Consider the following 22,520-nt stretch of genomic DNA (forward strand, 5'->3'; position numbering starts at 1 on the left):
CACGACAGGCTGTGGAATGTTCTCATTATACCACAACTAAAATATACACACATTGTTATACACAACAGATACACACACAGGGATAAAATAAATATATACAACAGATATAAACACAGGGCTCGTGTGAAATATAGGGGAGCAGACAAAGATGATTAAATATAAAAAAGTATAAAAAAGTTAATTTTATTTTAAGTTTAGTTTAATTCATGGGGGGTTGCGGTAGGGAAAGGTGGATGTACAGTACGGGGGGTGGAGGAGGAAGAGGAGGAGGTGGTGGTGAATGAATCACAAACGGCGGTCTCCGTATTTACTTCCGTGACCTCATTCTGCAGGCGACTCAGCAGTGCCTTCTGCGCCCTCAGGAGGCGCGTTGGGGTCCATGAAGTCTGGGTGTTGTAGTTCTTTAAGGTACTTGGTGGGGGTGAGGATGTGGGTGGCGCCTAAAGTATCAGAGATAGTCGTCTTGTGTTGAACTCTCTCTCGTTCTCTTTCTCTCTCTCTCTCCCAGACGTTACACACAGCACAAAGCAAATGTCTCTGGACCGGGAGGTCTGCCAGAAGTAGTTTCTGGTGTTGGGGTGTGTATTAAGCTTTTTTTTAGTATGTGAGGCAAAGATATTGTATGTATGTATGTATGAATATATAGAGAGATACATTAAGTTGAAGGATACATATATACATAGGTAGATGGATGGGTAGATGGGGCTTGACATTTTAACATAAAATACATAATTTAATTTCCTGCCTGTGTACTGAGGATATACTGACTCATTTTCTCTCTCGCTGTCTCTCTCCAGTTACATACTTTTTCTCTGCTGAGGGACCACAGGGGGTTAATATGATTCAGAAGGGACATATATTAAGTTTAACAATGGATGAATCATCAGAAGAGAAAACAAGGTCCTCCTTTCTATACAAATACAAATAACTCACTTCAGTGCCAAACAATCTCTGGTACCTGATGCTATTGATATTAACTCTCTTGGTGTGGCAATGGTGAACCTTTTTTTTTCAGTGAAATATTATAAATGCAAAGATAGCTTGGGAAAGATATGAAAATAACAAGAAAACAAGTTATTCAAGCTGGAGACAGGAGACCGTAGTGACATGGTTGTTAGACTCCAAGCCAACATGTTCTTGATTCAACCCCCAATGTCTGCAGCCTTCCTGTAGGAATCCTTAAGCAAGAAGCCCCCTAACCCCTACCTGCTACTTCATTTCATGTATCTGTATTCACTGTCTAGCCCCTACCAGCTCCCTAATGATGTGTCTCTGTCAAACCCCTATCTGCTCTTTAATGACCCGTCTGTGTAATCACTGTCTAACCCCTACCTGCTCCTTAATGACCTGTCTCTGTATTCACTGTCTAACCCCTACCTGCTCCTTAATGACCAGTCTTCACTGTCTAACCCCTACCTGCTCCTTAATAACCCATCTGTATATTCTCTGTCTAACCCCTACCTGTTCCTTAATGACCTGTCTCTGTATTCTCTGTCTAACCCCTACCTGCTCCTTAATGACCCATCTGTGAATATGACCCACCTAATGACCCGTCTTCACTGTCTAACCCTTACGATATGGGGGGGGGGTCGGACTCACCGATGACGGCCTCCCACTTGCCGTTGGCCTGGGTGACCTCGTAGACGCAGCGCATCTCGCTGTAGGTCACGCCCCCGATGATGAACACCAGCACCCGGGGGCCTGTCTTGATCTCCGTGGGGCCCTTGTTCTTGTGCCAGTTGCCATAGCGAGCGCTGCTGTTGGTGGGTGAAGGGGGAAGACGTAATGAATGTGAAGGGCTCAACTGGTAGAGCATGGCACTAAACATTGCCAGGGTGAGGGGTTCCATTCCCACTGGGGCCGCCCATGTTCATAAGGTATGACCTCACTGTATTGTTAGGGGGCTTTCAGGCCAACAATTCAGTAGACTTGGACCGATTCAGGGGTGAAGTTGATGTTTTATATTTGTGTTTACGTTTTGTCTGGTGAGCGCACACACTGGACATTGTTAGGCGAACCAAACGTTGCAAACAAGAGCCTCGCGGTCGAGCTGGTTTCTTGTCTGCCTGACAGAAAATCCCACGGACACATTCTTATTGAATGTTGAATGATGTGTGTGTGTGTGAGTGTCTGTCTGTGTATCTATGTCAGTCTGTCAGTCTGTATATGTGTGTGTGTGTGTGTGTGTGTGTGTGTGTGTGTGTGTGTGTGTGTGTGTGTGTGTGTGTGTGTGTGTGTGTGTGTGTGTGTGTGTGTGTGTGCGAGTGTGTGTAAATCTATTTGGTGTGTATCCAAGTGTAGTCGACTTATGTAATATTTGTGGGAGAGAAGGAGGAGGTGGTGGTGGTGGTGATGAATCACAAACAGCGGTCTCCGTATTTACGTCCGTGACCTCATTCTGCGGGCGGCTCAGGAGGCGCGTTGGGGTCCATGAAGTCTGGGTGTTGTAGTTCTTTAAGGTACTTGGTGGGGGTGAGGATGTGGGTGGCGCCTAAAGTATCAGAGATAGTCGTCTGTGTTGATAGTCGTCTGTGTCTCTCTCTCTCGCTCTCTCTCTCCCAGACGTTACACACAGCACAAAGCGAATGTCTCTGGGCCGCAAGGTCTGCCAGAAGTAGTTTCTGGTGTTGGGGTGTGTATTAAGCTTTTTTTTAGTATGTGAGGCAAAGCATTGAGAAGATGTTGGATGTATGTATGAATATAGAGAGATACATTAAGTTGAAGGATAGATATATACATAGATAGATGGATGGGTAGATGGGGCTTGACATTTTAACATAAAATACATTATTTAATTTCCTGCCTGTGTACTGAGGATATACTGACTCATTCTCTCTCTCTCTCTCTCTCTCTCTCCAGTTACATACTGTTTCTCTGCTGAGGGACCACAGGGGGTTAATATGATTCAGAAGGGACATATATTAAGTTTAACAATGGATGAATCATCGGAAGAGAAAACAAGGTCCTCCTTTCTATACAAATAACTCACTTCAGTGCCCAAACAACCTCTCTGGTCCCTGGTGCTATTGATATTAACCCTCTTTGTGTGGCAATGGTGAACCTTTTTTTTTTTTCAGTGAAATATTATAAATGCAAAGATAGCTTGGGAAATATATTGAAAATAACAAGAAAACAAGTTATTCAAGCTGGAGACAGGAGACCGTAGTGACATGGTTGTTAGACTCCAAGCCAACATGTTCTCGGTTTAACCCCCAATGTCTGCAGCCTTCCTGTAGGAATCCTTAAGCAAGAAGCCACCTCACCCCTACCTGCTACTTAATTTCATGTATCTGTATTCACTGTCTAGCCCCTACCAGCTCCTAATGATGTGACTGCCAACTCTGCCTGAAGAGTCATGTGGAAGTTCCTCCACAGTCATGTGGAAGTTATGTTAAAGAACTAAGGGGCCTCTGAAGGTCTTAGTACCTGGAGGGAGCACTGGACTTGGAGGAGACCTGGCGCTGGGAGATGTATGGGAACAGCTTTGGGTCCAGTTTATCCTCTATGGCATCCTGCAGAGACACAGTGGAACTCAACAGGTGGTCCCAGGTTCTGGAGTTCAACCTCTGCATGTATAGACTACTACCGGTAATGCTACAGCGACTAGTTTTTACCTCAGGATTTACAGACTAATACTACAGTGACTAGTTTTACCTCAGTATTTACAGACTAATGCTACAGTGACTAGTTTTACCTCAGTATCTACAGATTAGCATGATGATTTATGATAGAGAATTAGGGACAGAGAGTTAGTGATAGAAAGTAGGGATAGAGTGTAATGGATAGATAGTTGAGAAAGAGTGATTGATATGTCGATAGGGATAAAGAGTTGGAACAGAGTTATGGATAGATCATTTAGACAGTGATGGATAAGCAGTTAGGGATAAAGAGTTTGGACAGAGAGTTAGAATAGATAGTTAAGATAGAGTTGGAACAGAGATTTATGGATAGATAATTGAGAAAGAGATTGAACATAGAGTTATGGATAGATACTTTTTATGCAGTAAGGGATAAAGAGTTTGGCCAGAGAGTTAGAATAGACAATTGAGACAGAGTGATCGATATGCAGTTAGGGCCAGAGAGTTGGCACAGTGAGTGATGAAAAGATAGTGGGGGTGCGACAGTTGGGACAGATATTTGTACCTCCATGATGTCCTTGATGAGCGGGGTCCAGCGGGACAGCTGGTACGTCTGCTCGCTGACCCTCTCCTTGCGGTCAGGTTTCTTGGTCTTCTTGGGGACTCCCTGAGAACAACAGCGTTCTACCTTATTCCACTGTGAGCTCCAGAGCATGCCGGTAAAATCGACTCCATGAAAGAGTTAAGTGTGTTAATTATGGCAGAGTGATGAATCTATATCATAACGTATCTTCCTTCAGTGGCTTTATATCGAAACACAGGATGAATGAATGGTCATGTGTGTTGTCATGAACGATATTGTGGAACACATTCTTGGGGGCGGGGCCTCACCTCAGCGATGATGGGCATGCCCAGGTGGGCCATGTTAGAGATGATGTCACTGTCTTCTGGGGGGATGTTGGCATGCTGGAGGAGCTTACACAGGTTCTCCTCACTGACACCTGATCACACACACACACACACACACACACACACACACACACACACACACACACACACACACACACACACACACACACACACACACACACACACACACACACACCCATGCTCAGTGCTGGAATGCGTTGAGATGCGTTGAGATTACAACTCTTTGTACTATTACTCTATGTAAAAAATTCATAAAGATAACATAAAAATAACACAGAAGAATTCCACAGAGAATGTCCTCATTAAACCTCGTGAGACAAAACGTGTGAACTGTATCCCAACTCTGTCACGATGGCACAGGAGTGCAGGTTCCTGGCTGCATGCGTCCACTGCTCACCGTTCTTGAGGAAGATGTAGAGCAGGATGATGCGGATCTTGTCCGAGACGGAGACGTTGGCGTCCAGCAGCACCGGCACAATGGCCCGCATGGGGTCTTTGATCTTCTCCCCCTCTGCGTCCGTCCCCATCGCCAGGTCCTGGGGAGACGGAATAATACACAGCCTCATCAACAACTTCATCATCATCGTCATTGTCGTCGTCATCATCATCGACACCACCACCACCATCATGATGATGATGGTGATAAATGCTTTATTGATCCCCAAGGAGAAATTCTAAATGATGGAATAATACTCATCACTACCAAGGTGGAAAAATACTCATCGTCATCTCCATCATCATCATCATTACCATCATCCTCACCTTCCCCATCAAGATGGAAAAAATACTCATCATCCCACCATCTTCATCATCATCATCATCATCATCATCATAGAGCCCTGAGATGTAAGCGTTTTATATTTCTGTGTCAGAGAGCTGCTTTGTTATGCTTTTTGACCCTCAGAAAGTCCATATGGCGTACAATAATCCCTTCCCTTCATCTGGCCCACATATTGTGCCATATTGAAACAGATTTTGTTACATAATGTTAATGTTTGTTAGAAGCTAAAGCTCTTTTCTTACTCTGAGAAATAGTATCCTTTTTAGGATTCTTTTGAGATTTAAGTTTTGATGACTTGATGACTTTAATGCTACATTTCTGTTCCATCTTTTTCAACAAATCAATTTCTTCAGAGATTCCTGCAGATATATTCACCCATGTCCAGACTATTGCAGTTCATGTCTTTAGAAGAAGAAACGAAAGACAGCAGCAGTCATAAATTAAATCCCAGACATTTTATCTTGCCAAGATTTTCCCTTTTTACATTTTTGTCTGTGTCTCACCGTAGCCCACCCCGCTGGCGGCAGTAATTCCTTACCTCAGCGACACAACGTCAAGCAGTGACTAATGATGACCATGGTGGCTCAGGTTTCAAAGCCCCCTAGCTGTCCTAAAATCGCTGTGTATCATGGCCTCAAGTGGCTTTTTTTTATTTTTAGAACAAAAAGGCTTTTTTTTATAAAAAGATGTATAAAAAAAAAGACTAAAATACTATGCCTAGTATGATTTCACATAATAAACACACAGCAACATAAAATGCCATCACTTATTGAAAACCAATCATAATTCTCCCACTAAGCAATACAGTTACTCAAAACAGCAAAATGGTTGCCAAGCAACATCACAGGCTAGCATACTTTGAGATCGGTGGCACATTCATTCTAAAAATGAATTGTTATGAGGTCACAGGAATGTGTTGAGATTGTATTTTACAATTGTCTCCAGCCAGTGACAATCAAGGACCAGAGTAGTCGAATAAATAATGCCTAGAGATACATATTCGACTACAGAGTAGTCGAATAAATAATCAAAATAATCACGATTCTACACAGCTTGTCCACTCCCCACATGTTCCTCACAGCTGGTCCACTCCCTACCTGTTCTACGCGACACAGCTTGTCCACGGTTCCTTGGTAGCGGTTCATGCAGTCTTCAGCCAGGTGCAGGTGAGTAGAGTACTGCAGTTCAGAGTACACACACACACACACACACACACACACACACACACACACACACACACACACACACACACACACACACACACACACACACACACACACACACACACACACACACACGCAGTGAGTACCAACAACACTGTATGTACCACGTGTGCCTATACATGTGCAAATATATATTGTCTATGGACGTATACACTCGCTATATTCTGAGGGAAAAAGGTTTATCTGGATGGTATATAAAATGAATAAAGCAAATAGAGCAGAGTGCAATATATATTTTTGTAAAGTAAAATAGAATAGAAAATATAAGAAATAGATAAGAATGAGTGGGTAGAACATTAAAGCGTAATATACCAGAATAGGGTTGAATAATAAGTGTAAAAAAAAAGAGTAAAGTGGGATAGATTAGAGTACAGTACAGTAGAGTGGGGCCCAACAGTAAAGTTGAAGAGATTAAAGTAGAGTAGGGTAGAATGGAACCAGACTCATAAAGTGCTTTATTGCCAAATACGATTTTCCATAAAAGGACTCTGTTGTGATGTATTGAGAATAGAATGGAATAGAATAGAATAGTAAAGTAGAGTAAAAGTATAAGAAATGGAATAAGAACCACGTTAAACAGGGTGTCACCTCCTCCTCCTTCTCCTCCTTACCTTGCTCAGCTCCTTCTGATACTGGGGCATCTTCTTCAGCATCTGGGACAGCTCCTTCATGGTGGTCTGGAGGAGAGGAGGAGGAGGAGACATGGTAAGCTGACCAGAAGACCAAACCAGGCCTAACGCCGGAAAAAGGCCTCATTGGATCACCCACAACCCATGGATTATTACGGCAGCGTTTCCCAGCTCAAAGCAGAACGCTCATTAAATGCGATGGTTGGCAGCTCTGATCGAGCTGAGGGGCAAGGCACGACCTCCACACCCCCCACCCGCCCGCCCACCACCACCCCCATTGTTCTCCCACCTTCTCTCCTGTGTTCAGCTTCTTGCTGGCCGAGAACTCCTTGAGAGAGCGAGTCACAGCCCTGTGGAGGGAGGGACAGGTAGATAATGAGCAAAGGATAATGAGGGAGGGATATGGGCGGACACGAGGTAGATAAATGAAGGAGACAGGAGGAGAGGGTGCGAGAGGAGAATAAATGAGAGAGACGAGAAGAGACTGGAGAATAAGGCAAGGAAGCTAGAGAATACAAATCAGTGAGCGGCAAGCGGATAAGGGTGTGTGTGTGTGTGTGTGTGTGTTACTCACGTGGAGACCTCTGCGATGTGTTTGTGTCTCAGACTCTGCCACAGGTCATCGTCCTCATCGAGCAGAACCTCCTTGGTTCTCACCTCCCCCATCCCACTGGTCTCATACCTGGGGAGAGAGAGGTTCACTTAGAGGGGAAAGAGAGAGACCGTCTCATTCCTAGGGAGAGAGAGCTACACTTAGAGGAGAGAGAGAGAGAGAGAGAGAGAGAGAGAGAGAGAGAGAGAGAGAGAGAGAGAGAGAGAGAGAGAGAGAGAGAGAGAGAGAGACCGAGAGAGAGACCGAGAGAGAGACCGAGAGAGAGACCATCTCATACCTGGGTATAGAGAGGTGATCTAACTATCGTAATCATCCATCCTGGCCTCACTAGAACTTCCTTTACCAATCACATTAGTCAGAATCCCTTCGTGGTGCCGGTTCTGCCTCAGAACATTCCCAGTGAACACGCTTGCCTCGAATGTAAACAATAGCAATACAGCCCTTTCTTTGCGATGAGACATTTCAAGTACTTGTATGACGATTCACTGTTATGTTGTCCAAAAATGTTGGTACTGACCAACACACATCTGAAAGTGTCTGTGTGAGGGTTAGTGTTTATCGTGTTCACTGTGTGTGTGTGTGTGTGTGTGTGTGTGTGTGTTTACGAGTAGACGTCGTTTTCAATGCCCAGCAGGTCGTAGCCCATGGCCTGCAGGGTGAGCTCGTGGAGGACGGGGGAGACGGGGTCAAACCCCCTGTCCAGGATCAACAGCTGGCTACGAGACTTGTCCGGACCCTGGACACACACACGCGCAGGCACACACACACACACACACATGCATGCACACACAGACAGACAGACACACACACACACACACAGGCACACAGACAGACAGACAGACACACACACACACGCAGGCCCACAGACAGACAGACACTGCTAGGTTATTCATTTATTTGTTGTCCCTTTGGTAAACATATTTCAAATGTCACAAAAGGCCATTTTTATCATGTGTATCTTTTTATAATTCAAACTGTGTGTTCAAGCTGTTACAGCTATAGAGTGTCCAGTGTACAAGGTCATCACACTAAGATGCAAACTCTATTTGTGGGGGGGGGGGGGGTGATGCATGGAAGTTAACGTGCGGTCTCTGTGTACCTCGCCCAGGGTGGGGTCATCTGCTTTGTATCCGTCCAGTTTATCCTGAAGCATCTGGGCTAGTGTAGCGCAGTCTTTATACTCCCTGTTAAGCACACAGTCTTTAAATATTTGTACGATATTTATATTTGACAGCTCTTATTGTGTAATAGCAACACCGGATTCAATGTACTATAAAAGCTTTTCTGACCGTAGCTGCTACATTACATTCTTCTGCCCAGGCAGTATTTAATCACCATAGTAACACATTTAGAAATGTCAAATGGTTGAAATAGGAGATGACCGAAAAGACAACCAAAACGTGTTATTTAGCAGTACTGATGGGAAAGTGAGAAGGAACACAACATTCAACACACAGCGCACTCACCACATGCAACACAACATGCAAACAAACAACACAGATACACACCCACATGCGCACACACACACACACACACACACACACCACATACAGTACAGATAACACACCCACACTTACACACATACATATAAAACCACACATACCACAAACACAAAACTCAACCCAATAACAGCACACAAAATAACAACAAACCACATACTACCAAAAAACGCACAGCATGCACACAACACGGAGCACAACACATGGATCCAGGTGGCTGTGTACCGGGACCTACCCTCGATAACGTATGCCCGGGTACTCCTTCAGCGTAGCGCACAGCGTCGCGATCTGCTCCGCACATCTCTCCAGCATGTTGTTCTTCACATCCGCCTTGTAGGGGCTGTAGAAGTCTTGGAACGCATCCACCCTGTCCAGAGAGTACACCTGCACACACATGCACATACAAGCGCACACATGCACATGCACGAGGACGCATGCACGAGCACACCCACCCACACATGGATGCACACCCACACCCAAAGTTAGTTTTTATTTGCATGCTTTCTGCACATACAGAATATGATTGACACATTTCTGCACACACACACACACACACACACAGAAGAGGGCATCTGTTGCGAAAGCCATCAAAACAAAACAATCCCCTTCATTATGACACCGTGAACCTGATTGGTAAAGCGAGTAAGAGCTACGCTTCAATTGCCCAATGAGGATTAGCGGATGGAGGCAGATCCGGAAGGCTACATCCCCCAACACCCCTCACTCGTTAGGGATTAAACAGACAGGGAAGTAGTTGAGGATTGGAGATGAGAAGATGATCAGGAATACTCAAGGCCCCTCCCTGCCTTAGCTCTGCTAAATTTAGTTTATTATGGTCTGTCACCATAATAAAACAATCACTGAGAAATAAGGATTTAGTACACACATGCACACATACAAAGAGTCAGACACACAGGAATTATATTCAATAACATTGAAACAAAGAATATAACTCCTGTTTCTTTGTACCGGCGGAGAGGGTGGTACGGTAGTCTAATGGGTTAAGTTAAGGTTGAAGGTGAGAGGGTTTGGGTGGTTGTGAGGGAGAAGGTTAGGGTGAAAGGGGTAAGGCTTAGGGTGAGGAAAGAGGGTGAGGATTAGGGAGAGGGTTAAGAGTTAGGGTCCGACTTGAGACTTGTAGGGTGAAGGGTTAACCAAACAGGAAGAAAAACATAACTCTGCCCCTTGAAGTTTTTGGTTCAGGCTTTGAGCCTTCTCCCACCGGGTGTTCTGCTATAGCATAATAGGACTGCTGGAGCCGAGATAAGTGTGATAAGGGTGACCTACCTGAGACTCGTAGGGAAGGAAGGAGACGTGGATCTCTGTCAAGGCCTTCATGGCCTTGGAGGCGCGGGATTTGGTCAGCAGGCCGAACAGCGTGTCTGGGATAGCTGTGGGGAGCCATGTGCCAGAGTTACTCAGAGATCAGAAGCACTGTTGATAACTTACAGCCTGGCATGTATGGGATGTTGAATGTAACATTTCTACTCAAAGTGTAAAGCTTTGGTGGATGAGTCACAGTTTGAACAAGCATTAAAATATATACTATTATACTTGACAAATGTTTAAATACGATTAAGCATGTTTCCCAAATTGTACTTAAGGTGGAGACCCTTAACAAATATTTTGGAGCAATCCTCCGATATCTCTACAAACTGTTCTCCTCTGTAAATGAAAAGTACGTTCCTGGAATATAAAAACAGTGAACTACATTTATACATGTTAAAGTACCAGCATTAATGCAACAATACATTTATAAAAGAGTCAAATATGAAACAATTTTATATAAAAAACCATTTCCCACTTGAAATCAACCTTTATGTATGTGTCTTAAGGTGGTGATGATGGCGTTAGGACGCCTGGTGACCTACTGTCGGTGAAGAAGACGTGGGCCGCTCTGTACTGCGGGTTCCTGGGGTCTCTGAAGTCTTCGATCAGAACATCTACTGACTGGGAGACACACAACACAGAGAGGTGAGTTCAGAACAGGAGTGATATCAACCGCCTGACCCCTGAGACTGTAATATACGCTCCATCTGAAACCTGAGACTGTAATATACGCTCCATCTGAAACCTGTCCTATGGAAGCATATATGTAGCCAAATTCAAATGAAAATGCAATTTGCAATTCAATAAGTCATTGCATTATGCAATTGACAATTCATTATGCAATTTAATAAAGTAATTTCAAAATACGTTATTCAAAGTGTATTTTAATATGTACAGTGACAATGAAATCCTCAATTCAATTTGAAAAAGTTATAAATAAAAATATAATTAACATTTTGTTTTTTGAGTGCCTTTATTCAAATGGAAAAGCTTTAGTGCCCCCGTGACTGCAATGCACTTCGCCACGCTCCGTGTGTTGCAAAATTCAAATGACATTTCAATCCGCAAAAAGCTCTGCAAAACGCTTGGTTTCGTCTATCAGCGAATCGCGTGTGGGTGGGACCTACGTCACTTGCTCGTAATTTCCTTGTTTTTGTTCGTATGTGTCAGAAACGGAGGAGATTGTCGCCACGCTCCGAAGTTTGGCAGATGATGTGCCAGACATCTTTTCACATCTCATTCTCACCTCATCTGTGGGAGTGATGAGGTAGATAGCCTCCATGCTGGGAAGAGGCTCGCGCTTTTTGGTGATGTCTTCTACGACTAGGGAGCACAAAAAGAGAGATAAACACTTTGTGATGTCTCCTACCACTAGGAAGGACAACAGATCAACACTATGTGATGTCTCCTACAACTAGGGAACACAACAAGAGAGATAAACACTTGCTGATGTCTCCTACGACTAGGAAGCCTCACAGATACACACTCTGTGATATATTCTATGAATAGGAAGCATAAGAGAGATTTCATCACCCTAAACCACGGGTGGATGGATTTTGAGATTAAATAAATTTAATTTAGTTGAATTGTTTTGTTTTTTGAATTTAATTTAACTTGATTGGAATAAAATAAGTGAACTGACCAGAACTGAATTGGAATGTGATCTGAACTGAATTTAACTGGGTAAGATGGGAAAATACTGGGTCAGTGGGGTACTTACTGGTGATGCCCTCGGACATGATGTCTGTCATCTTGCAGCAGGACGAGATCATCCTCATACTCAGCTTGTCCACCACCAACACCTACATCGTTAGCATGGAAACACCCCCACACACACCCCCATTGAATTAGGTTTGACCAATGCCACATGCATGCCTTTCGATCTATTAAGGACTGAGTATGAAGAGAGAGAGAATGGTGTGTACCTTCCATTTCCCCTTCTCTCTGGCCTTCCTGATCACCTCATTCATGATCTCTGCAGAGAAAAGGATAGACATGTAGTATTTTTTATTTTATTTTTAGTTACTGTATATTTTAACCATCCAAAGATTGATTTAGACAACACCTACAAACAGCATCGCAGTATGGCATCTGGTGGGGGATTTTATGATGACTAGTGGGAATTGAACCCCTAACCCTTGTGGTGATAATGCCTTGCTCTAGCAATTAAGCTACACAGGGAATATAACACCTAACCCTGGCACTGTGGATGCCTTGTGCTACCATTTTAGCTATACAGGGAATATAACCCTTATGCCTGGCAGTGTTTACTCCCTGATGTGTGTGTGCGTTTTTGCCTGTTTGTTAGGAGAGAGAGAGAGAGAGAGAGAGAGAGAGAGAGAGAGATGAGAGAGAGAGAGAGAGAGAGAGAGAGAGAGAGAGAGAGAGAGAGAGAGAGACGAGAGAGAGAGAGAGAGAGAGAGAGAGAGAGAGAGAGAGAGAGAGAGAGAGAGAGACCATAGCAATCACTGGCTATAATCTCTTCCCAATCCTCTTATCCATCTAGACGCTCCGTTATTCCAGATCTTTCTATGTAAGTCTATGGGACGTCCCACACACACACAGACCATCATACACACATATCCGATCACATACTAACACACATATACACCATCAAAAACAAATATCTGTAGTTGTGTGTGTTAATACAAACACACACAACTACATCACACACATATCTGATCACATACTAACATACATAGAACTACATACACACACGCACACACACACACACACACACACACACACACACACACACACACACACACACACACACACACACACACACTAGCACCCACATACATCTGATAACACACAGCAGGACATACACGTGGCCAGCATAAGCTCAGACTTTAGTGGTTACTAGCATAAAAAACATTGTGTCTTGTTGCACACTGAAGCCACACGAGATAGAAATAAGATAGAATAAGATATAAGATAGAAACTGAATACAGCAAGAAAAGCATATGGAGGCGGGATAACGGGGTGGATAGAGTTTGACTCCCAGCCGAAGGTACAATGTCCACATACCAGTAGCATCTACTTTGAATAAGATGCCCTGGCCCTGACGACATGTTTCTGAAATCAGTGTATTCAATAGATAATAAATGATAATAAAACGACAATCCATGGGCTTCCATCATGGAATAAGTGAATGGTTCTGTGGATCTCATTACTAGAGGATTAGGTGAGAGCTGGACAAAGACAGGACAGGACAGAGACAACGCCCCCGCCGGACATATTAGCTACATCCAGCCAGGCTTCAGGAGACAGACAATATCCATCAAGCACGTGCGCCACACAAGCTAGAATAATTTCGAATGCGTAGATATGCATATTATGGCTTAATTGCGAAATGTAACAATCTTCACAGTGACTGCCTTTAAATTATGAAATATACACACGTTGTTACTTTTTTGTGATTCACCACCACTGACAGCATCAACACCATCATTTACACCACCAGAACTAGCACCACCGTGACTTTGGAGGAGTAGGCCTATTGTAAAATGGCACAAACCAAATTGTGATCCATTTGTTCGATCTATACATGAACAGATTAATTTTTACCCTTGAACAAATATAGGGCACTCGAGTTGAAACGATATCTAGCAAGTTATCACTTGTTCCATCTGGCCGCCATATATAGGACATTGTGTGGGCTGGGGGTTTAGCCTGGTGGTCATCCACGGAATGTTTACAGTGTGCGTGACAATAGACTTAACAAGCGCCTGGTGCTAAGAACCGTTCTGATGCACAATAACGGTTCGTGCCAAATGAATGTTGAATAACATGAGTATCCTCAGAAATATAACAAGTAGCCTGTCAGTCAGTCCTTGTTGTTTAGTAGTCCGGTCGACTCCATAGAGTAGGCTAACACAGCGCTGTCGCACAAGAGGAACTGGAGTACTTTAATCCTCACAGACACAGATTAGCGCGTAAGGATTTACGCAGAACCAGGACTCCGCTCTCTGACACAAAACTACCTGTACTATGAAGAGAATAAAAGCTCAAAGGTGAATTGATCGAAACTATTCAAAGATCATATCCAAAAAAATCTGGAATTCTGGAGTGAAGCGATTTGGTAGGAGCGACCGTTAAGTGGAGGGTTGATGCGCGCCTTTTGCGCAATCTTTTGGGAAGAAACTACAGTCATTGAACAGCATTTCAAAGAGTAACGTAGGCCTTAGTGGTCAGATTTATTAGGTAGGATCAAATCAACCTAGAGTAAATGAAACATTTTCGCACTTACTGTCACAAACAAGTGCTTTAAGTCCGAGGGGTGCCATGGTGAAGCGTCTCTGCGCTCCGTGCTCTCCTAAATCCAACTCCGGCTTTGAACTGGTAGGGGGCGGGACCTACCTGAGGCCTGGCGGGAAATGCGTAAAGCGCGCAGATTTACGGACTCCTGTAAACCGCTTAGAAGCAAAAGCCTTCATGAAAGCGTTCAGTGACAGTCACTGTGGTTTTGATATAGTGACCAGATACTTGATCAAGTAAATTAGGCCATGTATCTGGTCACGTGGTCACTTTATGGAGATTAACAGGAAACTATGTTTCAGGTTAGTTTTCCCTTTTCAGTCGATAGCATGGTCGATAGTCATCTCTGACTGACACCCCCGTTATTTCCGAGGGGGTATTTAGGAATATTAAGGAATATAATATAATAGAAAGAAAGAGATACAAAAAATAAAAATAAAGTGACTGATTGGCTGCATTTATGCCTTTTGTCCACAGGAGGGCAGTAAAAACTGCATTATCCTATTATGATCATGATTGTATGAATAACGATCATTAGTGATACTTGTCATGAATAATTGTTCGATTTTTTTTTACCTGTTTGCTATCTCTTTACAGAATTTCCTGCGCATTCAAGGTGAAAACAAGAATCTTTAATATTCACTCAGTGTTTAAAGTAAACAACATTGTTTACAGAATGAAAAGGTAAGTGAAATGAGCACAATCATGTATAATGTGGGGTTCAATTGCAGTCTATTTTACAAGTGAACTTTGCAGGCAATTTTTAATAACAAAGGTAACGGTAATGACATTGTCTTGGAAATATCAAGCATAACTAAAATATACAATTGTATACAAATTATATAAACCCTGTTTAAATACGTAAATAGTAGTCAATTGAAAGGAATTTCTATACATTCTCCTTGGACCTAGAGATCCCTCCCGCCCTCTCTAATTTAAAAGGTGTTAAAGGTGCCATGACATTCCACCAGGTGTGGTGTGATTAGCCGTTACAAGCCGTTATGGAATTCTGCCCCATATGACATATGGGGCAGGAAGTGGGCGTGTCCACCTAGATGTGTGCTGGATAGATCAGTCTATCAGCCTACGCAGTGGACTATACCAAACATTGCTCATCTATCCGTCACACATCTAGGTGGACACGCATACCTGTGATGTGTTAAGGGGCTGATTTCCAAAACAGCTTGCAATGGCTAATCACACCACACCTGGTGGCATGTCATGGCACATTTAAGATAACTTGCATTTGCATTGCAACTGTAGCCACGAAGTCTGATACTGAGGCCAATCGACTGACTTCTTTGTTGTGTAGATTCCTTTTACTGTCTTGCAGCCATGTCCACTTCACCCATAGGGTATTGCAATTTAACTTGCTCTCTCCTCTGGCCAATCCTAAACTCTCCATGATGATCACATCCCCTCACCTTTGTACTAACCCATGATGTGAAAGTTTCCGATAAGAATCATGTACACCCATCGTCTCATTGAATGTATGCTTGGTAACTTTGATGCCTGTATCTTCCCATGATCAAGCTCTAAAATGAAATGAAATATTTGTCTGTCAGAAGTGTCTTAAAAATAAGTTATTCTTCATCACACAGACATCAATTAACAATAAAAACAAAGCGAATCAAAAGTTGGAAAACATCTTTAATGATGATGAAAAAAAACCTAAAAGCAGTCATTTCAATGAATACAGGATAGGTGTCAATCAAAGCTTCCCGTTGCCCCGTGTCAAAGCACACCATTGCCCATGTGCTTGAGCATGTGTATACGGAAATTGATTGGGTCGCTGTAGCTGGCGTTGCACTGCAGACACATGCAGGGCTTCTGTGTGAGTCCTCATGTGGGTCTTCAGGTTGGCGCTCTGTCCGAAGCTACCTGTAGGGCATCTCGCCGGTGTGAGTCCTCACATGGCGCTTCAGGTTGACACTATGTCCAAAGCGCTTCATGCATTGGTCGCACCTTCAGGGCTTCTTGCCAGTGTGAGTCCTCAACATGTGGTTCTTCAGGTTGCATTGATGTCTGTAGCGCTTCGTGCATTGGTCGCACCTGTAGGGCTTCTGGCCGTCGTGGGTGTGAGTCGTCATGTGGATCTTCAGAGAAGAGTTTCGAGTGAAGCGCTTTCCGCATTGGTCACACTTGTAGGGCTTCTCCCCGGAGTGAGTCCTCATGTGGATCGTCAGGTTGCATTGGTGTCTGAAGCGCTTCATGCATTGGTCACACCTGTAGGGCTTCTCCCCGGAGTGAGTCCTCATATGGATCTTCAGCTTGGAGCGCTGTCTGAAGCGCTTCGTGCATTGGTCACACTTGTAGGGCTTCTCCCCGGAGTGAGTCATCATGTGGCGCTTCAGGTTGAAGCTGTGTCCGAAGCTTGTCTTGCATTGGTCACACCTGTAGGGCTTCTCCCCGGTGTGAGTCCTCATGTGGCTCTTCAGCCAGGAGCTCCGAATGAAGCGTTTTCCGCATTGGTCACACTTGTAGAGCGTCTTCCCGGAGTGAGTCCTCATGTGGATCATCAGGTCGCGTGTCTGTCCGAAGCTATTCGTGCATTGGTCACACCTGTAGGGCTTCTCCTCGGTGTGAGTCATCATGTGGCACTTCAGGTCGGCGCTGCGTCTGAAGCACATCATGCATTGGTCGCACCCGTACGGCGTCTCATCGGTGTGGGTACGCATGTGGATGACCATCTTGGATTTGTTGGGAAAAATCTTGCCACACAAGACACAGGGCTGGCACCCAGTCAGCTCCTCACAGTGGACGAGACGCACGCTACAGTTAAGGATTTTGGCCCCGCTTTGGTCCACGGACAGTGAGTTCAAGGCCTCCGGTTCTGACGCGGTGAAGAGGGTGTCTTGGCCGTCCACCGCCAGTGGGCCCTCCCCTTTTCCGTAGACGCTCAGGATCCTCAGCTCCCCGTTGTGACTGGACATGTGGGCGGAGCCAGGGACGTCGACATGCAGACTCTCTGAGATGGCGACGCGCTGCGTGCTGCAGTCTCTAATGTCCTTGCCGTCTTCTGCAGAGAAGAAAAAGACAGAGAGAAAGTAATGGTATTAATTCGTATTTGCACAAAAGGGATACAGTATGTACTCTGTACACACTTGTGTATTGCAACTTCTATTTATGGATTATGCCTTTTGCTTGTCCCCCTTGGGTGGTCAAGGGTCAAAGGCTCAACCTGAAAAGGCACCTCTACCTCTCTGCCTTTTAAGGATGTGGGGAGGTCATAAAGACACAACCCAGGTCATCTGTTGATTCCTAGCACATATTTTACCAATACTGTAGTTACATCGGGAGTCAGAGCTGATCTTAGCATTCCTGACACCTGTCTGCCATGAAGAAGACGTAAATCATTCTACTAAAAAACTGTATAAGTAGTCCTCGTGTTTAGCAAGGCTCTGGTCATGATGCTTTTCCAAAGAGGACCTGGATTTTTAGCACAGGTAGAATCGAGTACATTCTCAGTTGATCCAGGTTGTTTGCTTGCATAGATGCAATGTGTATTACTAACCTACAGCGGGCATGCCTCCACCAATATCCTCTTCAACCTTGATTGAAATGGTGTCTGGGATTTGCTGCTTTCCACATAAAGAAGGAAACACACAATACATATTTAATTTATAAAGAAATAGTTGCAGAATAGAATAGAACAGAATAGTTGTCAATCCCCACTAACGACACATTAGCCATTTTTACACTGCCAAGCCTTTTCGGTCGCGGCTTGGCACAGCCTGCAATTTCACTGTCTTGCCTGTGTGAAACTGAGGGGGTAAAATCCCCCTTCGTCACAGAGTCGGCTTTCTTGGTTCACTGGTTCACAAGGCGGGGCTACGCACAGAGAGTACACCTCTTTACAATAATTTGCATAATCTGAATGTTTTTATTTTTCATGATTCAAGACACTCGCATGCAAGAATGAGTTCACATCTGAGTGTAGGCTACAAACGGGATTTACAAAAACCCTTAACGGGCATATTTGGCAGAGTAAAAACGTTTACTGAATCATAAAGGTGTGTGCTTTCTATAGGTGTGTGCTGGAGTTGTAACAGAGGAAGCCTCTCTTTTGGATGGTGAATGAGAAGATGATTTCCAACCTGCACACTCATCTCCTCACAGTGGACCAACCTCTCGCCGCGCTCCAGGCCCGTGGCCACGCTGTGGTCCGCAGACAGCGAGCTCAGGATCCTCAGCTCCCCGTTGTGACTGGACATGTGTGAGTAGCCAGGGGCGTCCATACGCAGACTCTCAGAGGTGACGCCGCCGCGCTGCGTGCAGCGATCTCCAAAGGCATCGCAGTGTTCTGCAGAGGGAGAAAAAAAACGGAATTACGGGCTGCCGGAGTTGCCGCTTTACCGCGCCAAGACGCGCGTTAACGCTGGAATGCGATATGCCGGCGGGCCAATTGCATTACATTAATTGGGGACATTACATTATAACAGGGTAAGTAAAAGTAATCAAGGTGGAAAGTTCATACCTTCACGTTTAAAGTGTGTGCCTACAGTATGTGTTTCCAGGTCGTCTGTCTGACAGGCAACATCCCTTGAGAGAAGCAGCTCAATGTAAGCACTTGATGTGCTGGCCTGTGTAGAAACAACAAGGTAAAATAAGTAGGCCTACTAAATGTTGTACTTGCACATCAAGCTCTGCAGAAATCTGCTAATAACCCATTGTTTTGAATCAGAAGTGAAGGGGAAAACATGAGTGGGCCTATGTATTTAGGAAAAGTTAACAAGCCATAATTATCTCCTCATCAGTAAAACGCTAGAACTGCGGTCACGTAGCTGTTAAAAGACAGTATTCGTTTGTAGTATGGTGAGCAGACATTGTTGAAGATTCGGGACATTCCCTTGGTATCCAAGCAATCGAGATCAGTGCCTGTACCCCCTTTGTTGAATTGTGCACATTCTCGTGTGATCCCCCTGGTTTGCAGAGGTGCACACTCAGTCAGAACGGTTATCCAAATAACAAAGAAGTGCAAATAACAACACTCGCGTTACAGTGTGTGCATTCACACACACACCTGATGCTAGTATAGAATTAGCTAGTACTTTACATTAGCGACAGTAACTGGGCTGTTGGCTGTAGAGCTAATGTTACAGCCAAATTATAAGGGTAACAAAAGGTAACCATATACAGTAAAGCAACACAATGATATAGCGTTGGTTGACTTACTTTACCGAGGTTTGTAGCTGAGCCACGGAGAGTTGGTACTGATCTAGACTTCATTTTCAGACGTTCAGCAAGTCCAGCTCTGTATTGGTCCAAATTGAGGAAGCAGTCGTCGGTGAAATGTTTGGCGCAGACTGTCGCATTTCCAGAGAAAATAAAATTAACCCACTGGTTCTTCAGAGGCTCGGATGAAGGAACTAAAAATAGACTTTTGTGTTCATTTGTACATCCAAACACTGAGCAACTGCCATGCTTCGATTGTTTGTAAGCCATGACGTCTCTCCAGGAAATATCTCTGTGGCGCTCACACGGTCGTAGCTTGTTCTTCTTCTTTTTATTAGGCAGACTTGACGCAGCTGTGGCGTATTGCTGCCCCCCACTGTTTGTTATTTCCCCCTAAACTTTATATCCTTACTCATATATCCTCCAATGATGTGAAGGTAGTCCATCAATTCCTTTGTTTTATCCACTGAATCCAGATTTAAAAGGGTGCGCATATTAAAAACTAATTCCCCAGCTGACCCAAGCCTCCGGTACAGAGTCCTCCTTTGCCTGGAATAGCGCCCACACTGGAGAAGTACATGCTTTGCAGTCTCTCTTTCTCCACACTCACATCTGCCATCTGGGTGTTTGCCAATCAGAGCCAGCCCACTCCTCAGCCCACAGTGTCCAAGCCTCAGTCTTGTGATTACTACATCATCTTTTCTTATGCACCTAAAAGTGCACCTATCTTTATTTACATTTTCCTGTACTGAAAAGTACACCCTTCCCTTCCTTTCCTTCTCCCAAGATTTTTGCCACCTTTCTTTTAGAGCCCTGTTTATTTTTTCCATGTACTCAGGTGCCCCATATTGCAAATGAATTTGCACTGTTTCCTCCTTCACAGCCTTCTTTGCCTCCTCATCCGCCTCCTCGTTCCCTTTCACACCCACATGAGCCGGCACCCAGAGAAACCCCACCTCTCTCCCTGCCATGTAAATTCTGAACACAGACTGTTGTATTTCCACAATTAGATCTGGTCTGGACTTGGATTTTCCTTCTTTTATTGAAATTAAAACTGCAGCTGAATCACTACATATTATTGAATACCCCTGTTTATTATCCTCCACCCATCGTAAGGCCCATAGGACTGCCACCATCTCTGCTGTGAATACTGACATGTGGTCTGAGATTCTATATCCTATTCTGTACCCGATTTCAGGAATGCTAATACCCACTGCTACTTTACCACTCTCATGCTCCTTTGACCCATCAGTGTAAATGAGTAGGTGGTCTCCCCATACTTGTTGCTGCCAGACTTCTATCTCTTTTACTACACCCTCTGACATCCTTGATTTGCTTATACTCATAAACTTTAGATCAACACTGGGATCTGGGATCATCCATGACGAAGCAACTGAGCGACACACTGGAGGACAAACACTAACATCCCCAATACCAATTTCCTGCGCCAGAGATTTAAGCTTTTCTGCAAAGTTAGATTTAGCTGTTCTTATTCCCATAAACTCCCAATGTTCTCTCAGTAGGTCTTTTGTAGGTAACACTTCACTTTGTCCTTTGAGCTTCATTAGGTACTTCAAGCCAAGTTTATGTCTTCTTAGTTCTAGCGGCATCTCACCCATTTCTATTAGCAATGCTGCTATTGGAGTTGTACAAAATGCTCCACAGCACACTCTTAAGGCTTTTGCTTGGACTATGTCTAATTTATTTAACACTGACACAGCTGCTGATCCATAAACCATACATCCATAATCAATTGCTGATCTTATCATTGCTCTGTAAATCATCATCATTGATTCTCTATCAGCCCCCCAGTCCGAACCAGCCACACACCTAAGAACATTAATTCTTTTCCCACACTTCAAAGCTACCATCTCAATATGTTTTTTCCCTGTCATTCTTTCGTCCAACCACATTCCTAGAAACTTAAAATACTTGACTTTCTCAAGATTGTTGTTGTACAATTGAATTGTCTGTGATGGCATCTTTTTCTTATTTCCAAACACCATCACGGTCGTAGCACCATGGGCGGTCGGGCCAAATTCTCTGGGCGGGGCAAAGCAGAGAAAGGGGAGGTAACCTTTCCCCGTATTCTTTTATTTTTCATTTTTTTTTTACATGTTAAAAATAATACTAACAAAAATAATGAGCAATAAAATGCAATAATTAAAATTAAAAAAACAAATGGGATCATCAGGATCCTAAGCAACAAATACATAACTCAAATAATAAAGGTCATGTTCAAAAGGGAGAGGAAGAAGTTGAAAACCTTTTTGGTCCTACCCCCCCTCCCCCCCCCCCTTATTTTTTTTATAATTATTCACAGAAAACAAATATTCAATTTTAATCAATCAGTGTCTATGATGTTCAGCTCGTAGGTTAAAACAAATCAAAGCTTTTGGACAAAACAAGAACAAAATATTTGAACAGATTAACCAAAACCAGCGAACTAGAAATAGCAAAACAGAAATTCACTGCTCCAGCTCATAACAATTGAATATTTTGT

At 43.9% G+C, this 22,520-nt stretch overlaps 2 protein-coding genes across 2 annotated transcripts; both read right to left on the reverse strand.

Moving 5' to 3' along the window:
• Positions 1–321: 321 nt before the first annotated feature.
• On the reverse strand, positions 322–14,900 carry stxbp1b (syntaxin binding protein 1b; the record flags this gene model as incomplete). The annotated part of the gene is made up of 19 exons (XM_084468628.1): positions 14,835–14,900; positions 12,508–12,557; positions 12,303–12,384; positions 11,829–11,905; positions 11,125–11,203; positions 10,541–10,644; positions 9,489–9,637; positions 8,854–8,938; positions 8,360–8,490; positions 7,716–7,823; positions 7,431–7,491; positions 7,124–7,189; positions 6,387–6,467; positions 4,906–5,044; positions 4,470–4,579; positions 4,144–4,245; positions 3,427–3,512; positions 1,600–1,754; positions 322–440 (listed from the first exon to the last, which is right to left on the reverse strand). Exons 1-19 carry the CDS (start codon positions 14,869–14,871, stop codon positions 322–324), a joined length of 1,821 nt encoding a protein of 606 aa, XP_084324754.1. The 5' UTR covers positions 14,872–14,900.
• Positions 14,901–16,536: 1,636 nt separating this feature from the next.
• On the reverse strand, positions 16,537–20,294 carry LOC311343177 (uncharacterized protein). Its single transcript, XM_084468035.1, has 5 exons — positions 20,018–20,294; positions 19,320–19,425; positions 18,940–19,145; positions 18,357–18,420; positions 16,537–17,861 (listed from the first exon to the last, which is right to left on the reverse strand). The coding sequence occupies exons 1-5, from the start codon at positions 20,285–20,287 to the stop codon at positions 16,810–16,812; spliced, it is 1,698 nt and encodes a 565-aa protein (XP_084324161.1). The 5' UTR covers positions 20,288–20,294; the 3' UTR covers positions 16,537–16,809.
• Positions 20,295–22,520: the final 2,226 nt, after the last annotated feature.

Source organism: Micromesistius poutassou (genome assembly GCF_964030765.1).
Source record: "Micromesistius poutassou genome assembly, chromosome: 5".
Taxonomy (NCBI): domain Eukaryota; kingdom Metazoa; phylum Chordata; class Actinopteri; order Gadiformes; family Gadidae; genus Micromesistius; species Micromesistius poutassou.

Coding starts and splice junctions, on each gene's coding strand:
- LOC311343177 (XM_084468035.1), bottom strand. CDS start 20,287: ATGGCTTACAAACAATCGAAGCATGGCAGTTGCTCAGTGTTTGGATGT. Junction 19,426..20,017: donor CAGCTACAAACCTCGGTAAA/GTAAGTCAACCA, acceptor GTTTCTACACAG/GCCAGCACATCAAGTGCTTA. Junction 17,862..18,356: donor TGGAGGCATGCCCGCTGTAG/GTTAGTAATACA, acceptor TCTTCTCTGCAG/AAGACGGCAAGGACATTAGA.